Source organism: Miniopterus natalensis, chromosome 13, assembly GCF_054644295.1.
Source record: "Miniopterus natalensis isolate mMinNat1 chromosome 13, mMinNat1.hap1, whole genome shotgun sequence".
NCBI classification, from domain to species: domain Eukaryota; kingdom Metazoa; phylum Chordata; class Mammalia; order Chiroptera; family Miniopteridae; genus Miniopterus; species Miniopterus natalensis.
Window position 1 is genome coordinate 10098546 of NC_142093.1, and position 19573 is coordinate 10118118.

The following is a 19573-nucleotide window of genomic DNA, read 5'->3' on the forward strand; positions in this document are numbered from 1 at the left end:
TCTCGAGGATTCACCCCTTGGCTCTAGAAATCACTTTCCAGGAAGACTTCCCAGTGGGACCACACAGCTCCCTCCTGCTTGGGTCTGAACCCAGAGCCACTGTCCTTCCTGGTTTCCGTGGGACACTGGGTCCCAGGCCCTGTGGCCCCTCAGAAACTCTGCAGTGGTTCCCACTAATGGCAGCATCGTAGAGGAGCGGCTGCCTGGCTCCTGAGCAGGAGAGCTGGGATTTGAGACCACTGCTGGTCACACAGTCTGGCACATCCCGCTATGAGGATGGGGGTGTCACTGCCATACACATCAGCATCCTTGGGGGCATGAGTGACCTCCAATCCTGGGGCTTCATGGAGGTCTTGAAGGAGCTTCATTTTGGGAAGGAAGCGATGGGAGAGAAGGGAATGCCTTTGTCCCTAGTGGGGTGGTGGACTGGGGTACCCACTGCCATTTTTATTCCCAGTCATAAAGGAAAAGCATCAACTCCAAAAATATGAAGCCAGACCGTGATTATGCAGCCGTCACTCCAAATAAGAATCAAGACTAGGCCCCTCGGAGCGTCTGTATGGACCCCAGAGTGCATCTGGAAGCCACAACCAAGACACCCTGGTCTCAAGATCAGGGGCCACTGGCTGGCAGTCTGACCCCATGTAATTCACCTTCCCCAGCCCCAATTTTCTTCTCTGCAAACTGAAGCGGATGGTCTGTCCCAGTACCAAGGACCTCTGAGGCACATCCCGGAGCACTGTGACACTGGCTCATGACAACACCAAAAGTCACAGGCTGCTAAGTCTGTGTCCTTGTTAGGGAGTTACAGAGAGTTTGTATTTCCACTTTCCAGCAAGAAAATCACAGCAGAGAACAGTGACTGAATGTTGTGGGTCGCAAAAAAAACCAAAAAACCGTTTCCTGTCAGCCCTGTCTCCTTTGTTCTCCGGCACCTGACTCAAGGCACCAGGGGCAGCTCTGTCCCTCACAGTGAGTGACAGGCCGTGCCACCCACCAGCTCACAGCAGCCCAGGCAAGGCAGACTCCTGTCTCCGAGCAGTCGCCCTAACCAGTGACTACACCCAGGAAGCTCAGTAATGGCCAGATCCTGGCTGCTCTCCCAGGACGGACCCTATCCTATCCTCGGGGACACAGCATGTTAATTCCTTTAGAAATTTGCATCTGGGCCTGGGAACTGTGGAGTCTGGACCTAGCCAGAGAGGTGAGTTCAACCTTGAAGTCTCACTTCCAAAACATTCTTGGAAACTGTAGGATTTTCCATGGATGTCCTCACTGCCCTGACATCTACAGGACTCTAGGGCATCAGAGCTGGGCAAGCCCTCACAGGTGAGCCTCTTTTGACATTACCCACCCCCACCCCATATAAATGACAAGGAGACATGGGGCTGGGGTGTGGGGGGAGGTGACTACTAGAGTTATACTGCTAAAAAGGAGCAGAGCTCAGGCTGGTGGCCAGCTCTCCCCGTCTGAGCACAGGACTCATCCTGCGGCAACCTTCGCCTCCCCTGCATGTACGTACCTGGGCATCCTGCTCCTCTGGCTCCTCTGACGTGGAGCCACTGGTGTGGACACTCCCATTGGGCTCCTTGGTCTCGATGAGGGCAGGGGAGCTGGGCTTTGAGGATGCTGGCGCTCCGTTTGGCAGAGCCTGCGGTGGGAAGCAGCGGCCATCAGGGACCCCAGACACTGCCAGCTGCGCATCCATCCTGTGGTCATCTACTTTGCATCTGGAATCTCCTCACTAGCACTTAGAAGCCTTGTAGACTTAGAAATTTCCCTATTCAATTCCTCCCTTAGAACATTAGTTTTTAAATGCTGTAATTCTGTAGTATTAATTTCTACTATTAAAACTTGTGCCAGTATTCCCATTCCTATTTCTAAAACTATCTTAATGATGGTGATTCACAGAGTCTTTTCTGGTGTAGAGCCCTGTTGAATAAGTATTAACTGAGTACCTACTATGTGACAGGAGCTGATCTAATTCCTGGGAAAATGCCCTGACCTTGCTAACTCCCATTCCAGGGAGGAAAGGCAGTCAACAGCAAAATCGGTCAAGTTGTCACACTAGGTAAGGAGAGAAAAAGTGCTCTGGAGGAGAAAGTCAGAAAGGAGATACAGGGATTGTTAGGGAGTGACTATAAAGGGGACATCTAGGGAGGTGTCACCGTGAAGATGACATTTCAGTCAAGACCTGAAGGAACAAGTTGTGCAGCCATCCGGGGATGCGGGTTCCTGGAAGAGGGAGCAGCTGGTGCAAAGGCCCTGGAGCAGGCGTGTACCTGGAGGAGCTGAGCAACAGCCCGAGGCCAGTGCTGCAGAGCAGTGAGTGAGAGGGGGACAGGGCAGCAAGGGCCTGACTCTAGCGGGGCTTCCTGACCTCCGAAGGACTTCGGCTGTTCCTCTGAGATGGGAGACCAGTGGAGGGTTGAGCAGCAGAGTGACATAATTTCACTTAACATTTTAGCAGAATCACTTTGCTGTGTTGAGAAACAAAATGGGGTAGGGGGCAAGGACAGGAGGAGAGTGACTGGTTCGGATACTACTGCAGCAGTCCTACAAGAGATGACAGTGGATGGTAGCTGGAGGCTGTGAGAGGTGGGCAGTTAGAGTTCCATCTTGCAAGAAATGCCAACAGAACTTGTTCGTGGATGGTAAAGAGAGGGGTCAAGGAGATCTTCAAAGCTTCTGGGAGAGATTTCTTAAATGGAATCGTGTTTGCTCCTGTGACTCCCAGAGAAGCCACACTCATCCCTTTCCTCCTTCCTCCTGTCACCCTCCCGGTATCGTTCAACAGGATCACTGCTGACCCTGACTACAGAGCAGGCTCGGAGATCTGGGGGCATTGCCTCATCCAAGTCCCTGGTGAGTTGACTTCCTAACAACTGTGAAGCTAATCCCATGAGTTCACAGTCCTGCTGGGCTGTTTCCTGCCTCACACACGCTGGGAGTGACAGCTGCTGCGCAGCCTTGGAGTGAAGGCCACCCGTCACCCCCAGCAGCTAAACTCCGTTCCCTGAGAGGAGTGTGTGACGGTGCTGGCAGGTGGGGATGCCTGATAAAGTATTTGATGAATGTCATAAGGCAACAGGTTCATTTCGCTCATAAACAAAGAGCTCCTAGAAGTCGGAGGGAGAACCCTCAAAGGCAGACATGAATATGCGATTCTCTGAAAATCACCTGGCTGACAAGCACATTAAAAGTGTCCCGCCTTATGAATAGTAAAGATGTGAGATTAAAACAGTGGAATAGCATGGCATCATCTTTCACGTGAAGAGCCTGGCCAGGGCCTGGGAGGGTGGCAAGGTAAGGAGGGGCACCGCCTCCCTGCACCCGCCCTCTGCTCCGTGCTCTCTCCCTGGGCACCCACATCACTCCCATGGCTCCAACTGCTTCCTCCCTGCAGGGACCCTTAGGGCAACCAGCCGCTCCTGAGCACCACTCACACTCCCAGTGGCAGGACACAGTACTGTCGCCTTTTTCACTCACCATAAGTGACAGGTAGCATCTCCCCCAGAAACCAGCCTGCCCTCTGAAAGGCCTCTAGTCACCTGCTCAGCAGGACTCAGTGTCACTCTGACGCCAACCTGCACCTCAGGGCTCACATTCCATCTTCCAGTCCTGCCGGCTCCTCTGCAACCTCTCCATTAATCCCCTCCCTTCCATCCCCTAGTCCAGGCGGCGGGTGGGGGACTCACCGAGCCGTTGAGGCCATTTTGGGTGGCAGTTTTCTTCACCTCCGGCTTGGACGCAATGATGAGGTAGGTTTCGATGCCCTTCTCCTCTAGGTAATCACAGCGGCTGCCCCCGTCACCGGGCTCCACGTCGAACTCTCCTCTCAGGCAGTCCAGGGTGCTCTGGGAGATGTGCACGCGCCTGCGGTGCAGCAGAGAGGCCTGAGCACGGGCCGGGGCGCCCTCCCTGCCCCCGACAGCCACGGCCCAGGCTGCATCTCAGGGCCCAGGACAGAGGGCCACCCGGAGCAGAGACGAAGTCCCGTGTGGGCAGTGTGGCACCTGCCCCCGTCTCAGCCTCAGTGTTAAACCCCAAGACAGGAGTAAATTTGTCCTCACAGGCTGCCGAGAGTATCAGATGAGAAAAGGAAATTCAGAAGTCTGCTCTGACCTTAAAGTCATAAGGTCCGATTATTACCCGCCTTGCAGGATCCTTAGTTGCAGCACCTGCTTTCAGGGGACAATGGACCCATTTCTGGGGAGTCACCACTAAGGGAGAGGCTTGTGGCTGCCTTTAAGGTAGCCCCCTGACCCACGGGGGCAGGTTTCACCACGTCCTTCGCTGCCCACCCTGAGGCAGGCCCTGGCCTGGCCAATTCTGCAGCAGCTCAGGTGAGATGAGCAGGCGCACTAGCTGCAATCGCTGCTACCGAGCCGGCTGCTGATCATCACTAGAATAATACTGACGCAGCTACAGCTGTGAGCACGTCGGGGCCCAGGCAGCCCCCCACGTGGGCAAAGGGAGCGAGGAGACAGCTGGAGAGGTCCAGGCACGAGAGGCCACAGCCAACCTCAGCCCAAGGAGGCGGGCGCCCCGAGGAGGAACGCTGCTGCTGGTGGTCCCCCGTCCAGGCCGCAGACCTGAGGGATGGATGTCCCCTCCCGGACCCTCGTGCCTGCCCACTGGGAAGGGCCACTCACCCGGGGATGCCGCCAGCCTCCATCTTGTTGGCCACAGTGACGTCAGTAGACCACACATCATACTGCCAGCGCTTCTGGCCCAGGACACCCCCCAGCACCGTGCCCGTGTGCACCCCCACACGCATGTCCACCCCGGTCTTTGTCTTCTCCCGAACATACCTGCCAGGTGCACAGAAAGGAACAGGGGTCGGGCATGCCCGCAGCCAGGTGCCAGCCCCTCGCTGCCGGAGGAATCCACACAGGCTTTTTCCTCTCTGGGCCAAGGCGCCAGCTGAGTGCCCCCCGCTTTCCGCCTGCCTGTGAGCTGAGCACACGGCCTGCCCAGCCCTCCTCCCCTGAGGGGCCTCCAGGTGCTCTCCTAATCACCCGTTTCTTCGTGCAGGCGCTGTTTCACCAAGCAGCTGGGTGTGCCAGGCACTGTGCCAGGCAAGGCATGTGCGAGGGGTGCAGCTCCCGACTGAGAACCCCAGGAAGAGTTCAGAACCTTGCCTGGCTGTGAGGGGAGTCGGAGGGAGTTTCCAATCCTGAACTACCGCCCCTGGGGGAAACGTGGCATTCGCTTCCAGGCCAGTACTGGAGGGAGCGCCCACCAGCGGCCTTGAGGGGACAGGAGGGACCACCCCGGCCATGAGGAAGAGTGAGGGGAGGCAGAGTTCACCATTCTCACAGCTCAAGGGGGTGGCGGTAGGAGCCTTGTCTGGGAGCTCAGAGGCCAGGGTCCCATCCTATCTGCTGCCCCAGACATCTGGTGGCCTCAGCAGCCACTTTGCTGTTGTGACTTTCTAATCTGGGAGAGGGGCATCCCTAGGCCAGTCTGCCTTGGAGGGCTATGGTGAGAAAACATAGAGAGGAGATGGGGGCCTCGGCAGAAATATCCAGCAACTAAGGGGGTATGAATTTCATTACAACTGCAGCTTCCAGGAAAGAAAGACTGGACTTAAGCTAGAAAAGCACCTCTCGGAGGCTGTGGAGGCCTTATCATTTCCCTGAGCTGTCAGCAAGGTAGGTCACAACCCACTTCCCAGAGCTGGGGACCAAGCGACCTGCCCACCAAATCTACATCCTGCATAACATCGCCACACCCTGACAGACCCCTCGAAGGGCCTGGGGGGTCCTGGGCCACTACGGTCAACCTGCACAGGCCTGCCCCTCCCCCACAGAGACACCCACTTACGAGATGGCCTCCACCATGGCGAGCCCCATGAGGATTGAGCAGACGGCGTGGTCCTCCCGGTAGTCAGGCAGGCCGCAGATGCAGTAGTAGCAGTCGCCCAGGATCTTAATCCGCAGCTGGTGGTATTTCTGAAAGGGCAGGGCATGGGCTATGACCTGGAGCTCCCCCTCTGCGGGGAGGAGTGACAAATCAGAGGAGGGATGGAGGAGGAATCCCCGGAGCCGGGCTCCGGCCACGGGGGTACTCACGGCCGCCAGCTTGTCGAAGCGGGCGAAGAGCTCATTGAGCAGCTTCACGAGCTCCTGGGCGCTGCAGGTAGAAGACAGCTGGGTGAAGCCCACGATGTCCGCGAAGAGGATGCTGCAGGGAGGGGGGCACCGGTGGTGAGGCTCAGCTGGCGCCACCGCCAGCTCCTGCTCCCAGCCCACGGCAGCCAGGGTCATGGGGGGGAGCAGGTCCTTGCTCAGGCCCCAAAGCAGTAAGACCCTGGCACTTTGAGGGTGAATCTGGGGCTCTGGCATTTAGCTTTGCCTTGTGGACTTCCCTCCACAGGACCCCCCTCCCCACCCTGCCTCGCTCCTGCCCCCGCGCTGGCCCTGAATGGCGGGGCAGCCTCACGGATGTCACTTCCCTGCTCTGGGTAATGTTGGTACAGCGGGGCTGGGCCACGCAGCCCAAAGCCCAGCTCGGCCCCAACGCCCACCGGCAAGGCTGCTCCGCATGGGGCTCACGCTGCAGGGACAGCCTCGCTTCTAGTCCGGGGAGGCCCTGACCCTCAGCCCCGGGCCGCGCACCTGACGTTCTCGTGGCGGTACATGTACATGGTGTTGAACTGCTGCTGGTCCTTCTGGCTCTCGTCCTTCTTCATGTCCTTCAGCATCTCGTCAGCCACGTGCTTGGGCAGGATGGACAGCATAAGGTTCTCCTGTGGGAGGACAGGGTGCGTGGGGACCGCGGCATCTGACCTGTGCTCTTCTAGGAGCAGGTCCAGACACTTTGGGGAAGAAACACCCTGATCCTGGCAACAGATGTCAGCCAGGAGCCAGCTGCCCCCAGAGGCCTCAGAGCACAGACCCTGCACTGGGAAGCAGCCAAAGGCCCGGGACAGGCAGCTCTTTGCACTGAGCAGGCTCAGGACTGTGGCCCGAGCACCTTCAAGAGTTCTGATGGGGGTCAGGAGCCCAGAAGAAATCCAAGCTTGGCTCCATGCCCCCGAGGCTTCCTCCGTGCCCAGGAGGCGACAGGTCTTATGTGGGCCCCGCTCTACTCTGCCCCTGCACTATGCACCCTCGAGTGCAGGGCCTGGTGCAGGAGAACCAAGGTGTGGAGGCCCTCCTCTGGGTGGGCAGCCAAGAGACCCCCAAGGATCTGGTGTTGAACCCAGGACCCCCATTCCCTCTACCAGCCAGAGAGCTGGGCCTCAGCTCCCCTGACAGAAGACAGCTCTGCTGTAGGGCAGCCCTCCCCATTCCCCCAGGACCGTCTGCAGGCCAGAGCTCCCCACCTGCTCACCGCTGCACCACAGGAGGGTCCCCATCTCCCATCTTGGTTCATGGGGAAAATCAATTCTCTTTCTTACAGTAAATTATGTGGTTATAACGAGGCAGGTCCCCTCTCTGCCCAGCCTGAAGCACGTACAGTGGTTATTACTATGATTCTCCCATTTCCACAGTCCCAATTTCCCTGAAAACAAGCCAGGCCTCAGGGGTGGCCCCCACTACCTTCCCCCAGCATGGCCTGGGCTCCAGGACTGTCAGCTAGGGCGGGATGAAGGCGGGAGCAGAAGCGTTCAGTGCAGCCCGAGGCCGAAAACACGGCCCGAGATCCACGGGGGTGGATGTGGGGAACTGTCACTTTCTGCATTACACGTTAATCCCATACCTTTTCCCAAGAGCATAAACAAACTGAAAGTATAAAGCCATTAGAATAACAAGAAAAGCTGTGGTTGTAAATTAAGGCTACCAGGTGACTCGTGTGGTTTATGGAAACCCTACGTCAACCTCAAAACGCTAAGCAGGCAGCGCCCCCCTGCAGTCATTCTGATGAAACGGGCTTTAAACAAGGAGTCCACAGAAGGGAGGAAAAACATGACAGATGAGAAAGGAGCAAAACGGACAGCTGCCAAGGGACTCGACAGAAAAGAACATTCTAGTAGGCGGAGGTCAAAGGGAAGAAAGTGGCCAGGTGGGCAGTGAAGGAGGGGCGCCCCCCGCCAGCAGCCCTCCAGGGCTTTTGTCACAGCCAGACCCTGCTCCTCCTCGCCACCTTCCTCATGGCTCTGAACTTCCTGAGCTGCGTCACACCTGTGACCCCGGAGGGTGGCGCTCTGCCTGCCACACTTCTCAGAGCACCCGAGGCCCCGACCAGCCCGCCGTTCTGGTCCCATTCCCCCTGCTCTCCCCCAGGGCCCCTCCAGGGTAGAAGCCCGTCCTTCCCACTCCACCCACGCCCCTCAGCCACCTCGCCTGCCACCCCGGCCCTGCCAGGTGTGCTCATCCCCCTTCCTCCCCACCTCACCTACACCCAATATTTTGGTGTCTATACTGGCGCTGACATCGTCTGTCCTTAAATTTCAGAGATTCTAAACCCTTTCCTGGATCCCTTTTAGGGGTGTGTGGTGTGAGCTACAGTTGTTCTAGAAAAACACTCATCCACATGTAGAGGGTCCCTGACATCCACCCTCGGCGTCCAGGTTAAAGGCCCCACACCCCAGTGTTCTTGGAGGAGGAAGGAGCCTGGGGTCCAGGCACTCTTGTCCGGTGGGTCCCACGGGTGGAGGGCAGAGGGGCCACCAGGGTAGCCTCAGCCTCGCAGGGGCCCAGCGCTGAGCGATGTGGCTGGCTCTCCCCACCACCGAGGCAGAGCTGCTCTTTCTAAAATAGCAATTGCTATATGTTTCGGGAGTCTTAAGAATGTTCCAAGCCTCCGACCCATTAATGACTCTTCAGGGAATTTATCCAGCAAAAATAATCCAAAAGAAGTAAAATAATATATGTGCAAGAGGAAGTTCATTGCAGCGTCACTTACACTTGTGGGAAAAACGGCAAGCGGCCCAAACGCCCAGCAAGTGCTTAAATTGTGACGGGTCCTTCGGATGGAAGATTATGCCACTTAACGCTGATCTTGATAAAAACTTAGCAACAAGAAAACAAGCGAGAAGAGCAGGACGCAGGGCTGCATCCTGTGAAGGGGACGCGGGTGTACGTGCATCTAACTGAAGGCGGGAGGCCGGTGCAAGAGGGAGAAGACTCCTTTAACTGGGGGATGGAACTGAGAAAACTTTAAATGTTTTTCAAAATACTACATGGTTGTTATGCTGCTGCTGCTTTTTTAAAATATTTTCAAAGCTGGAAATAAACACAGAACTTCCTGTTGCCTCCAGCGTGACCCTGACCATAGCTTGCCTACGACAACCAGTTTTCTTAGGAGGGGGAGATCCTTGCGAGGGGTAACCATCGGAACCTCTGAGTCCCGAAAATCAACTACAAGAGGACAGAATGGGAGAGGCATCATGTGTCAAGGCTGGGAACAAAACAGTCTAATAACCATTTAAGATGCTATTAGATTTTAAATAAACTCACAGCGTAAATGGCACCTAAGCAAGCCCCCTGGTCTTTAACAGAAGTCAAGGGTCTTGAATAAGGAGGTGGCAGGCCCTCTGGGTGCCCCCCCACAAGGAACAGACCACCCAGGCCTTCGACAGGGACTGGCCATGAGGTGAGGAGCCTGAGGCCGGGCCCTGAGGGTGGGCTGAGCGGCTGGGCACCAGCCCGGAGAAGCATCACAGAAAATGCTTCCCGGCTGAGTGCGGCTGTTGGGAAAAGGGGTGAGCCTTGCTCCGGAGGCCCCACGAGGGAAAGCTAATGAGAGATGGCTGCTGCTTCCACAGGAGGAATTTTCTGAAAGTCAAAACCGTTCAAATGGAGAATGTGCCGCCCTGAGAGGTGGTGAACTCCCAGCCGGACACGCCGTGGCCATGGGAAGGCCACGGAGGGGAGTCGCCACGGGAGGGAGTCACCCCAGTGGAAGGCTGGCCCAGAGGATGGGTATCTGGCCAAACTCTGGCAGCCAGGGGCTGGGGCTCCAGAGACGGGGCTCCACACGGGGAGTAAGAAGGCAGTGGGCTGCTCAGTCTGCTCAGCCCCCAGGCTCTGCTGGTTTTCCTAAAAACTCAGTAACAGTCAAGGCCCTGCCCCTCTGAGAAAGGACCCAAATGAGGTCTAAAGTTAGAACAAGCCCTGAAAGTCTCCAGTGGGCTTCCTGGGTAGAGAAAACTGCCCAGGTCCCGGGAGAAGCACCCCGGGCCCACCCAGGTGGTGAGCAGACCAGGGCAGGGTAGCGGATGGGCTGGGGGCGAGAGGGACGGTGCCCTGATCCCTGGGCGAAGTGGCCGCAGTGGCCCAGGGTAGGATGCTCGGCCTCCTAGCCTCCGGGCTGGGTCTCCTCATCTGTGAACAGGTACTTGCTAAGCTCTCAGGTGAGCTGTGAGGCCCTGGCCGGGACAGACTGTCAGCATGGCCTCGGCCCAGCTCTGGAAGGAAGCAATCAAGCCCTTTCAGCGATGACTCATGCCAGGCCTCACCTTGTCCCTGGCCCAGGACTGGGACCGAGGGAGGCAGCCAGTGCCGCTCCCAGGAGCCCCGAGGTGTTACAGCTGACACTCTGATGAGGCATCGGGAGTTCATTACAGTCAGGTGGCCAGCAGGGATTTGGAGAGGGGAGGCTGGCTGAACAGAAGCTAAGTTTCTACAACATCCCTGTCAAAGGGGCCGAGGGAAGGAGAGGCACCAGCGGGCCCAGGTGCTGTGTGCGTGTGTGGTGCGGTGTCTGTGTGAAGTCTGCTTGTCTGAGGATGTGTGTCCTACATATCTGTTGTGTGTACACACACACAAACACGTCACGAGACAACCCATCACAGGCTGTGAGCAGGCTCAGCTGTCCACAAACATCTCTATCCTGGTCCTGATTCATCCAGATTCTTGGAGCTCCCAGGCCACTGGGAAGCCATAGGGCCACTGGACCCCATCAGGTGCCCATCCTGACCTGACCACCTGTGCAGAGGGGGCGGCGGGGGGGAAATGAAGAGGAGGAGAACCCACCCGCTGGCCCTGGGAGGCCGGAGCCCTAGCAGCCTCCACGCATGCAATCTGGAAACTCCAGTGCTGCTGTCTGTCTATAGGGCAAGTGTCGCCATGGAGACTAGGGGACCACACCACCTCGGTCACTCAGGAATAGTCAGTCACTGGTCATCTGTGCAGGTCCTTAAGCTAATGCTGGGAAGGTCAAAGGTAAACAGTACTCCCCAAAGCCCCGATGGGTGGGGCAGTCAGGTCACAGCAGAGTGACAGGTCTCAGGGGCAGGAGTGCTCCGCTGTCTTCAGCCAAGGCCATGGGAATTCAGAGTGGGAGGGGGTGCATCACTCAAAACCCAGCAACCTTCAAACAAGACCTTCCAGAGTGAGAACAGAGTCTCTGGAGTCTCCCAGGTTGACAGGCTCCAAGGGGGGAAGCAGAGCCACACTTAATCTCAGGGATGGGGCAGATCAAGTCACCACCAGGCTGTGTCATCTTGGGCAGTACAGAAATCACATAGACCCAGGGTCAGCCAAGAACTCCCCCTGTGGGAGGGACACGGGGTATGTAAGCCTTCTGGTCACTTGCCTGGACTCCTGTGCCATCTCCAGAAACGGGGCCACAGTATGGGCCAAGGTCACAGTCACAGGAGACACCCTCTGGACCCAAGAAGGCCATGTGTGTGGTATCAGGGGCCCTCACCAAGCATGCTTGGCACAAAGCAGGTGCTCCTTGGAGGTTTGGTGAGTTAATGAGCTGTCAACTAGAAGATGTGGCCCCAAGGGCAAGCAGTCACCCTCCAGAACAAGTCACAGAAATGTTCTAGAGTCTCTGCTGTCTAACATGGTGGCCACTAGCCACACGCAGCTACTGAGCATGTGAAATGTGGCTACTGCAACAGAGGAACTGATTTTTAATTTTTAATTAATTTAAGTAGCCACCTGTGGCTAGTGGCTACCGTATCCGACAGTGCAGACGCTGTAGCAATTAAGTACAGCTCATGTGCCAACACGGAGGGACAGAGTGGCTGCCTGGAGGAGGCGCTGTGGTCAGTGGGAGGGAAGGCAGGCTTAGCCTCTGAGGGGGAGGCACAAAACTGCTCCCGCCCTTGACCCGCCCTTGACCCAGAGGCAGCAGCTCAATCTGCCTGGAAAATGCAGGCCCAGCGAGTCACTCAGACCAAAGCTCCACCTGCGAGGCCTTAAGGCCGTCTGGCTTCACTCCCTCTGCCTCCATCCGATGGCGCTGCTTCCAAAGCTGCTCCCACCTCCACTCCGTCTACAGCCTTCGTGGGCGCCACTCCAGCCCAGCCAGCCCCAAACCCGTTTCTGGTGGGGCTCTGACTCCAGTCCTTCCCACACGAGGGACAAGGAGCAGTCCTCAGATGAGGGCTTTGTCACCACACATCCCTCTCCACCACCTACCACCTCCCCCCAACCTCACTCCTCACAACCCCCTCTGCCCCCCCTTCCTCCCACCTCCCCCAAGCTCACCAACCCTCCCCTGCTTCCCACCGGGTATTTGCAAGGTCCCCTCTCTCTTCCTGAAAAGCCACCTGCGAATCCACATCCTTCAGGCTCTTTTTTAATCCAACCCCCAGCTCCTAAGCGCCTCTGGCTGGGCCGCTGAGCGCCCCCCTCCTGCGCCACTGTGCCTGAGTCCACCTGGCACAGCAAGCGTCCCTCTGGGGGCGCCTCGCCCTCCTGCGTTTTCTAAAATGTGGATTTGCTTTGCTAGACCCTAGAATGCTACAATGAAGCACCTTCTGTGAAACCCAGGGGTGGGGACTGGAACCACAGAAGCACTAATTCCTACTTCACACCGTGAGAAACTCACCCCTGGCTCCTCTCAAACCAAGAGGCATTCACGGCTAAAACAAAAACTAAAAAAATGTTAGAGATATTTGCGGCTGGTTCTGTGAAGACAGCAAGTATCTTTCAAGACTAACGTCGGGGGGAGGGGAGGTCCCTCTGTCGTTCCTGTCATGTGGATGGCGGGTTTGCCCTCTACAGGGTGCCTGGGGCCACCAGGCCACCACCGTGTGGCAAGAGGCAGAGCTGCCGTGGAGAGGAGGGAGCACACTCCTCCCCCTCCAGTCTCTTCTTCCCGCCTCACTGGCTCCCCAGGACAGCCCCAGCCTCACTGTCGCCAGGACAATAGTGGTCACTTTGAGGGTTGACACTAGAAGCCCAACCCCAGGCCAGAGGGCGCTGGCTCCTCTCTTGCTCTCTCCCGACTCCCCTCTCCCCTACCAACCTCCCTGAGAACCAGGTTCAAGGTCGAGAGGGCTCCATGCCCTGTCCTCAATAAAGGTCTCGAGGGGAACAGTGAGGCCGGCTGGGGCAGGGGTCAGAGAGGAGGGACACTCGGGAGGACAGGAAGCTGAAGCTGAGCTCATGAGATGGCAGCCGTCCAGAGTCCCAAGCTCTGGGGCTCCCAGGAGAGAAAGCGGACTGGTGATGGCTGGTCCTTCCCTGAGACTCTGGCACAAAGAAGAAATGCCAGCCCCGGTCAGACGGGACCTCGGGCACTGGGTTTAAGTAGGAGAGGCAGTGAAGCGGCTGTTCCGCCACATACAGTCCCCCAGGAGCTGAACAGACGACAACGCAGGCTCCGGGACGAAGGCAGCGTGGCCCATGGTCCTCCCTGGGGCTGGGGCGTGGCGAACGGCCGGCAGCCCTGGGACCCTGCACAGTGGGCATGGCGGGTAGGGACTGAGGGCGCCCCTTCCCTGAACGAGGGCAAGGCTGGCTGACCTCACCAGCATCGTCTGAAGGAAGCGCAGGCCTCGCCGCGTCCCCTGTCGTCCCTCTGTCATCCCCCTACAACCTCCTTCAACCATGTCCCCCTCCCTGGGAAGCGGTTCTGAGTGTGAGACTCAGAACGGCTCATAATTCTGTCTGTACTTGCTGACAGGTGTGTGCTGGGTGGATTTCCTGGGTGCCTGCTGTTGCCAGGTGGCAGTTGAGGTGCTTAGCAACCCTCAAGGTCCCCAACTCAACCCTGGAGTATGGTCACATGGAAGAAAGGAAAACAATTCCAATTCTTTCCTCCAGGCTCCTGCTCCCCCACACCCCCAAGGAGAGAGGGTTGCTGGAGAGAGAGGCCTAAGGTCCACCCGATGTCACAGGTGAATGCCACCGGACTGCCCAGGGTTAGACTTGTGCTCAGTTAATGCCAAGAGAGCCCCTGCAGGCCAGGGCCAGAACCACAGAGCTTTAAACCCCCAGGGCGTCCCAGAGGTCAGGCCCCCGTCCCTGCCCCCGCAGAGGAGGCGGCCAGGGGGGTTTAGGCAGCCAGGCGACTGGCATCCAAGACCCCATCCCGCTTCTTCCCATCACCCACGTGCCCCCTCATCTCGACTGGCCCTTCGACAAGATGGACGTGCCGCCCTGTGACAGAGCAGGAGGAGCCTGTGCCGGGAGGCCAGGGCTGCTTCCCACCCTCCTAGGGGACCACGGCTGGTGGCCCACGCCCATCTGGGAGTTGCCTGCTATAAGCAGTAGGTTGGTCAACTTCACAAAAGACAGTACAACCTCCCAGGTGACAACAGAGAGTGGAATCACAGGAACCAGGGTGGCACCCCTGACACCAGCTAACCCCCAGCTTCACTGTCTAGCTGAGGGGACAAGGCCCAGAGAGAAGACTGTCCTCTGGAGGCCACGCAGCGCCCATGGTAGGCCTTCCCCCTCCGAACATACCGGGTCTCCCTCCCAAGGCAGTTTAGAAAACAAGATAAATATACACCAACACAGTAACTGGTGAGACGCAACCCTGAGAACCAACTCTGAAAGGAGGCTTCTTCTGCAAAGGGTGTGCTGGGAATTGTTTTTAACTGGGATGTTTTTTAACAAGGCCAGGCATGTGAGCACTGTGAGTGCACGGGTGGCCTGGGGTGGCCCAGGGTGGTCCAGGGTGGCCCCGGCCTCAACAGCTCCCTCAACAAGAGCCATGTCCAAACCAGCTCTGTCTCCTCTCCTCCTAGGATGGGCCACAGCCCTTTTCAAAGTGTTTTCATATCTGTTATGTCATTCTTATTCCCACAAGGGGCGTTTTCAGGAGAAAAGTGAAGTGGGACCCTGTGGCCTCTACTACCAGCCTACAGTCAGCTCCGAGGACACATGACCTGACATTCCTGGGACATAAAACCGTCCCAGAACCCACGCCACAGTGGCGTCAGTCCCGACGACCAGGGAGGAAGCAACATGCATCCCAACTGTCACCATGGAGAAAGGCACACCAGCCCCAACCAGCTCCTGGCCTCCCTCTCAGCCCCTCCCTTCAGCTAGTGTCCCCAGGGGCCAGTGTGACCACAGCTAATAGCACCAAAGGGCCTCACGGTTTCTACACTCAGAGCTCTTACTTCATGTGATTCTCAAACTACCCCGTGACAATGGTATTATTTTTAATCCCAATTTTCAGAAGACTAGCAAACTGTCAATATTACATAGCAAGGTCACAAGTAAATAAATGTTTATTTACCAAAAAAATAGATGACGGAATGGAGAACTTAACCAGAGAACTGGAATGTATTTGTTAAAATCAAACGGACAACAAAAAATACAATAACTGAAGTTAAAGATTCAACCACTGATTTGACAAAGCAGGAAAAGAGAGGAAGTCAGTAAACATATTCTATTTGACACACGGAAAAAAAAGGTAGGATGACTCAGAAAAAACAAGATTTATGGTAAAAATCAATCAGTGTGTGCCTTCTAATAGCACTGTCTAGAGAACATGAGGCCCATCAATGGGCCCCCCACAAATAAGGGTTCCAGAGTGACCCCCGAAACTGCAGCACTGTCCACCTGAGTGGAAGAGTTCACAAAAACTGCAATTTCATGAACCCAGAGCACACAGCCCCACGTGAACGCAAAGTGACACGGTTCCCAGAGCAGAGAATCACATATTTTCCACTGACTGAGTTTGTGTGCGAAGGGGAAATAACCTATGGATAACAGGAAATTGGTGGGTGTAATTTCTGGGGACCTTCAAAAGCATTTGAGATGAATCCAGACCAAAAACTATTCGAAAGACTGAGTCACGCAAGAACTGGGAGGTTCTGTGGTGAATCGGGCTGGCGTAAAGCCGGGAAACAAACTGCAGGAAAGAAAAATGTAAACAGTGGGGTCTCAGGGGACTGAGGCTGCTTTTACTTTGTTAAAAATGACTCAGAAGGAGACAAAAGGCGGGAGAGTGCCCTGAGCCTGAAGCAGCAGCACCCTGGGCCGGTGGACTTCACCCAGAAGGCCCCGAGGCCAGGGGATGGGTCCCGGCTGCAGGGAGAGCGGTTCAGCGCACAGCAGGTGCACAGTGTGAGCCTGCCCCTGGCTTTGAAAGAGTGGTAGAGGGCGGCAGAGGGGACTAACTCAGCACGCCCAGGACAAAAAGCTTCAAGTGCACAGCACTTGCTCACCTGGGGAAGGAACACAGGGAGTCACTGGTGGCTGCTGGGGTGATGTATTTCTTTAAAAAGAAAAGTTCTAAATTAAAGGACCAAAATACGCAGAAAAAGGGGAAGAAGGAGGTTTGGGTCAAGCACAGAGGAGATCCAGGAGTGAGTTTCCAGCAAGAGAAGCTCCCTGAAGCCAGGAGAGCCCTGCGACGGCAAAGGGCCCACGAGACAGCGGTAGGCAGCAAACGGCTGACCTTGGTGAACTCCAAGGCCCACGGGGTGTTGCTGCCCACTGGACTCCCTCCCTCCCAAGAGACCCCTCCTCCCCACCAGACCCCCAGCCCAGACCCCAGGCCCCAAGCCCCACCTCCTTGAGGCCCCCCCCAAAGAGCCTTACCTGCTGCTGGCTCTGCTCCTCCAGGTTCATCTTCACCTCCAGCGACTGGCGGGCCTCCAGGAAGGCCTTGCGGTGCTTGCGGTCTGCCATGTGGTAGGACATGATGCCCACGGTGATGGCGCACAGGGAGAGGAAGACGTTGGCCAGGATCTGCGCCCCGAGGAGGGGGGAGAAGACGACAGTGTGAAGGCTTGTCTTCAGGAGAAGGGGGGGAGACGGTGGTAGGGTGATGACAAAAACCAAACCCCAAGTTGCCCAGTGTCCAGGGAGGGCCCCAGCAGAGCCTCTGACCTCCATGGGATGTTTCGGTCCCTGCAGCAGGTCCTGCCCCACTCGCCACAGCTGGGGGAGGCCCATCCCAGGGCGCGGCTCCAGGCCTCGAAGGCTGGTTGGGGGGCTGCTGTTTCCCCCTCCTGCTTCACACCGTAGCTAAAATGGTCAATCCCATCTACCTGAGGCCTGCGCAGTCCCTCTGCTCCCCATTCATCCTTCACTCATCTTTCAACCACCACTTACTGAGCGCTTACTTATTAGGGGCACTCAGGTGCCGATGAGCTTGGGGGGGAGTGAAGAAAGCCCAGATCCACCGGCTGGGGGTGTATAATCCTAAAAGCCACAGGTTGTGGAAAATGTCGCAGGAGACCTGAAGAGGTCCTGGACTGATTCAGGAGCCACAATACTTCCCTTGCTACCCTACACGTGCCACGTTTACAGGTTTCAAGGTTCACATGCATCCTCCGTCACCCCCCGCCAGTAGGAGAGGGGCGGCCAGTACCAGTATCCAGGTCCCATGAGGAACTGAAGCTACAGGAAGGAGAAAGGGTTTATGAAACCTGACTGTCCTGTGAGCTCAGTGCATTGGCACAAAGGGCTTCTTTGGGCTCGGAGAGCCTATACCTCTGTCCCTGGCACCCTGTAGGCTCCCCTGGGTGTGTGTGGTCCCCAGCCCACTCCAACAGGCTGCTGGGCTGCAGGTCTGATCACCTCCTGCTGATGACAACCAGCGTGGGCTGTCACACTAAGCTGGGACAGAGCTCTAAGCTGAGGGCCTTCCTGCCCTCCACAGACAGGTCCTAGCTGATCACCCCATGGGGACGGATGGGACGGGCTCTGTAAAGCGTACAGTGCTGAGCCTATGCCAGGAATGACTGCTGTCATTACCCATCAGGTATCCACCAAGGAAAACCAAACCTGCTGTGCAGACCGTCAGAGAGCAGCTCTAGCGGAAAGCTTCAAACCAAACACGACCCAAGATTCTAACCCGAAGAGTGTAACCGGATGCAGGTTTGGTTCATGCCTGGGCATCGTCTAGGCAGGACAGCATTCCTTTCGTTGAATTGTGCATATTTAAGAACAAAACCCACTTCTGCACTCCACGGGTGGGTACAGTGTAGAAAGTAAATACAAGAAGAGCCCTGGACTGTGGCACTGCCCCTCGCTAGCTGGCTGACCTGCCGAGTGAAATAACCCCTTTGAGCACCAATTTCATCACAGGCGAGCCGAGGGGTGGACAGACTCATCTTGAAGGTCCCTGCAGTCTTGACACTATCTGGTCCTCCTCAGACCTCACCGCTGAGGGCAAAGGTTGGGACTAGAGGTGACCCGGGCGCGGAGGCCAGGGGAGGGAGACGGGTCGGTTTTCAGGTTGGCCAGGCAGCCACACTCCCTCCTGCCCCCAAGCAGCTGAGTCACAGAGGCCCCCTCCCCCGAGCTGCAATCCCAGCGCCGCATGTGGGGTACACGCTGTGATGTGGGTCCCCCAAATCCCATCCGTGCCAGAGAACTCCCTCCCAGCCTCCCAGTGAGCTCATCTGTTTCTAGACCTTTCTCCCAGGGGCCCCGGGGTGGGGTGGAGGGTGGTGGGAGGGTTGGCCAGGGCCCTGCAGGCCGTTCTCGCCTCCAAATCCAGGCCTAGATCCGACAGGGTGCTGCTGCCAGGCCAAGGAGCCCTCCAGCCCGGGGATGTGCACGGAGGTTCGGGAGTGAGCAGGGGCAGCTGGGAGGAGGAGTTCTTGGTGCCACCCCAGACTTCAATCTCGGGGTGATGCCCCTGCACCTTCAAGTCTGGGAAGCAGCTCTGGGTTGCCACTGAGGTCACCTCCTCTCACCCCAGGGCCTCCTTTAGGCTGGACAGCAGTCTTACGTCAAAAAAAAATTTTTTTTCAACACAAGATTTTAAAAATAATGAATAAAATGAACAAATCTCCCAAGTGGGTAAACATTCAGACTAAAGCCTCATCTAACCCACGAGAGCCAGGAAAAGCATTTATGATACCCCGGGCTCGGAAACGCAACCGTGAGAAAATTCCTTTACAAAGTCCTTCCTCTCGGAATCTGATGGATCACCGTATCCTGCTCGCTTTCTAGCAGCGCACAGGGACCGGGTAGCTCCAGCAGGGCTTTAAAATGGGAGTCACCCCATCGGAGGCAGGCGGGGGGCTCACGTGCCCAGGCTGAGCTCTCCATATGGGCTCACTCCAGCCTGCGGATTCCAGAACATTCCAGAACACTCCAGAACCAGGGAGAAGGAACTGAGGGAGAGAAAGGTGCTGGGGGGGTGTCAGTGTCCATGGTGGCCGCCCTCCGGGACCTTATGACAGTCTGCTGCTGGGGACGGCCATGCTGACGTCTCTGTTCATTAAAACTAACTTAGATGTTTTGGAAAAAAAATCTCCAAGGAGCTGTGCAGGGAGCAGCAGGGGAGATGGGACCTCGAGCAGGCAACCAGCTTCCCCAGCCCAAAGAAGCCCAGCCAGAGCCTGTAGCGGCCGCCACACAGTGCCCGTGAGGTCCCCACAGTGGAGCCATGATCACTGTAGAAATATTCAGGCTGTGTAGGTACACAGACCTCACACAGCACCAGCAGGCTGTGTGGCCTG

The 19573-nt window shown here is 56.9% G+C and overlaps 1 protein-coding gene and 1 long non-coding RNA gene across 3 annotated transcripts in view; one reads left to right on the forward strand and one right to left on the reverse strand.

Moving 5' to 3' along the window:
* Window positions 1–19573, reverse strand: part of ADCY3 (adenylate cyclase 3) — a 48030-nt gene that overhangs the window by 12161 nt on the left and 16296 nt on the right. Inside the window, exons 2-8 of the mRNA XM_016209000.2 lie at window positions 16695–16844; window positions 6624–6754; window positions 6078–6189; window positions 5830–5957; window positions 4656–4814; window positions 3699–3876; window positions 1523–1651 (exon numbers count right to left, since the gene is read on the reverse strand). Coding sequence (XP_016064486.2) covers window positions 1523–1651; window positions 3699–3876; window positions 4656–4814; window positions 5830–5957; window positions 6078–6189; window positions 6624–6754; window positions 16695–16844 — 987 coding nt within the window. The remainder of the gene's footprint in view (window positions 1–1522; window positions 1652–3698; window positions 3877–4655; window positions 4815–5829; window positions 5958–6077; window positions 6190–6623; window positions 6755–16694; window positions 16845–19573) is intronic.
* LOC107534080 (uncharacterized) lies at window positions 1285–4478 on the forward strand. 2 transcript variants are annotated; one of them, XR_001602927.2, is made up of 3 exons: window positions 1285–1329; window positions 2798–2865; window positions 3789–4478. It is a non-coding gene; the product is annotated as an uncharacterized LOC107534080 (long non-coding RNA). The 2 variants fall into 2 exon arrangements; XR_015715513.1 differs by having other exon boundaries at window positions 1291–2071.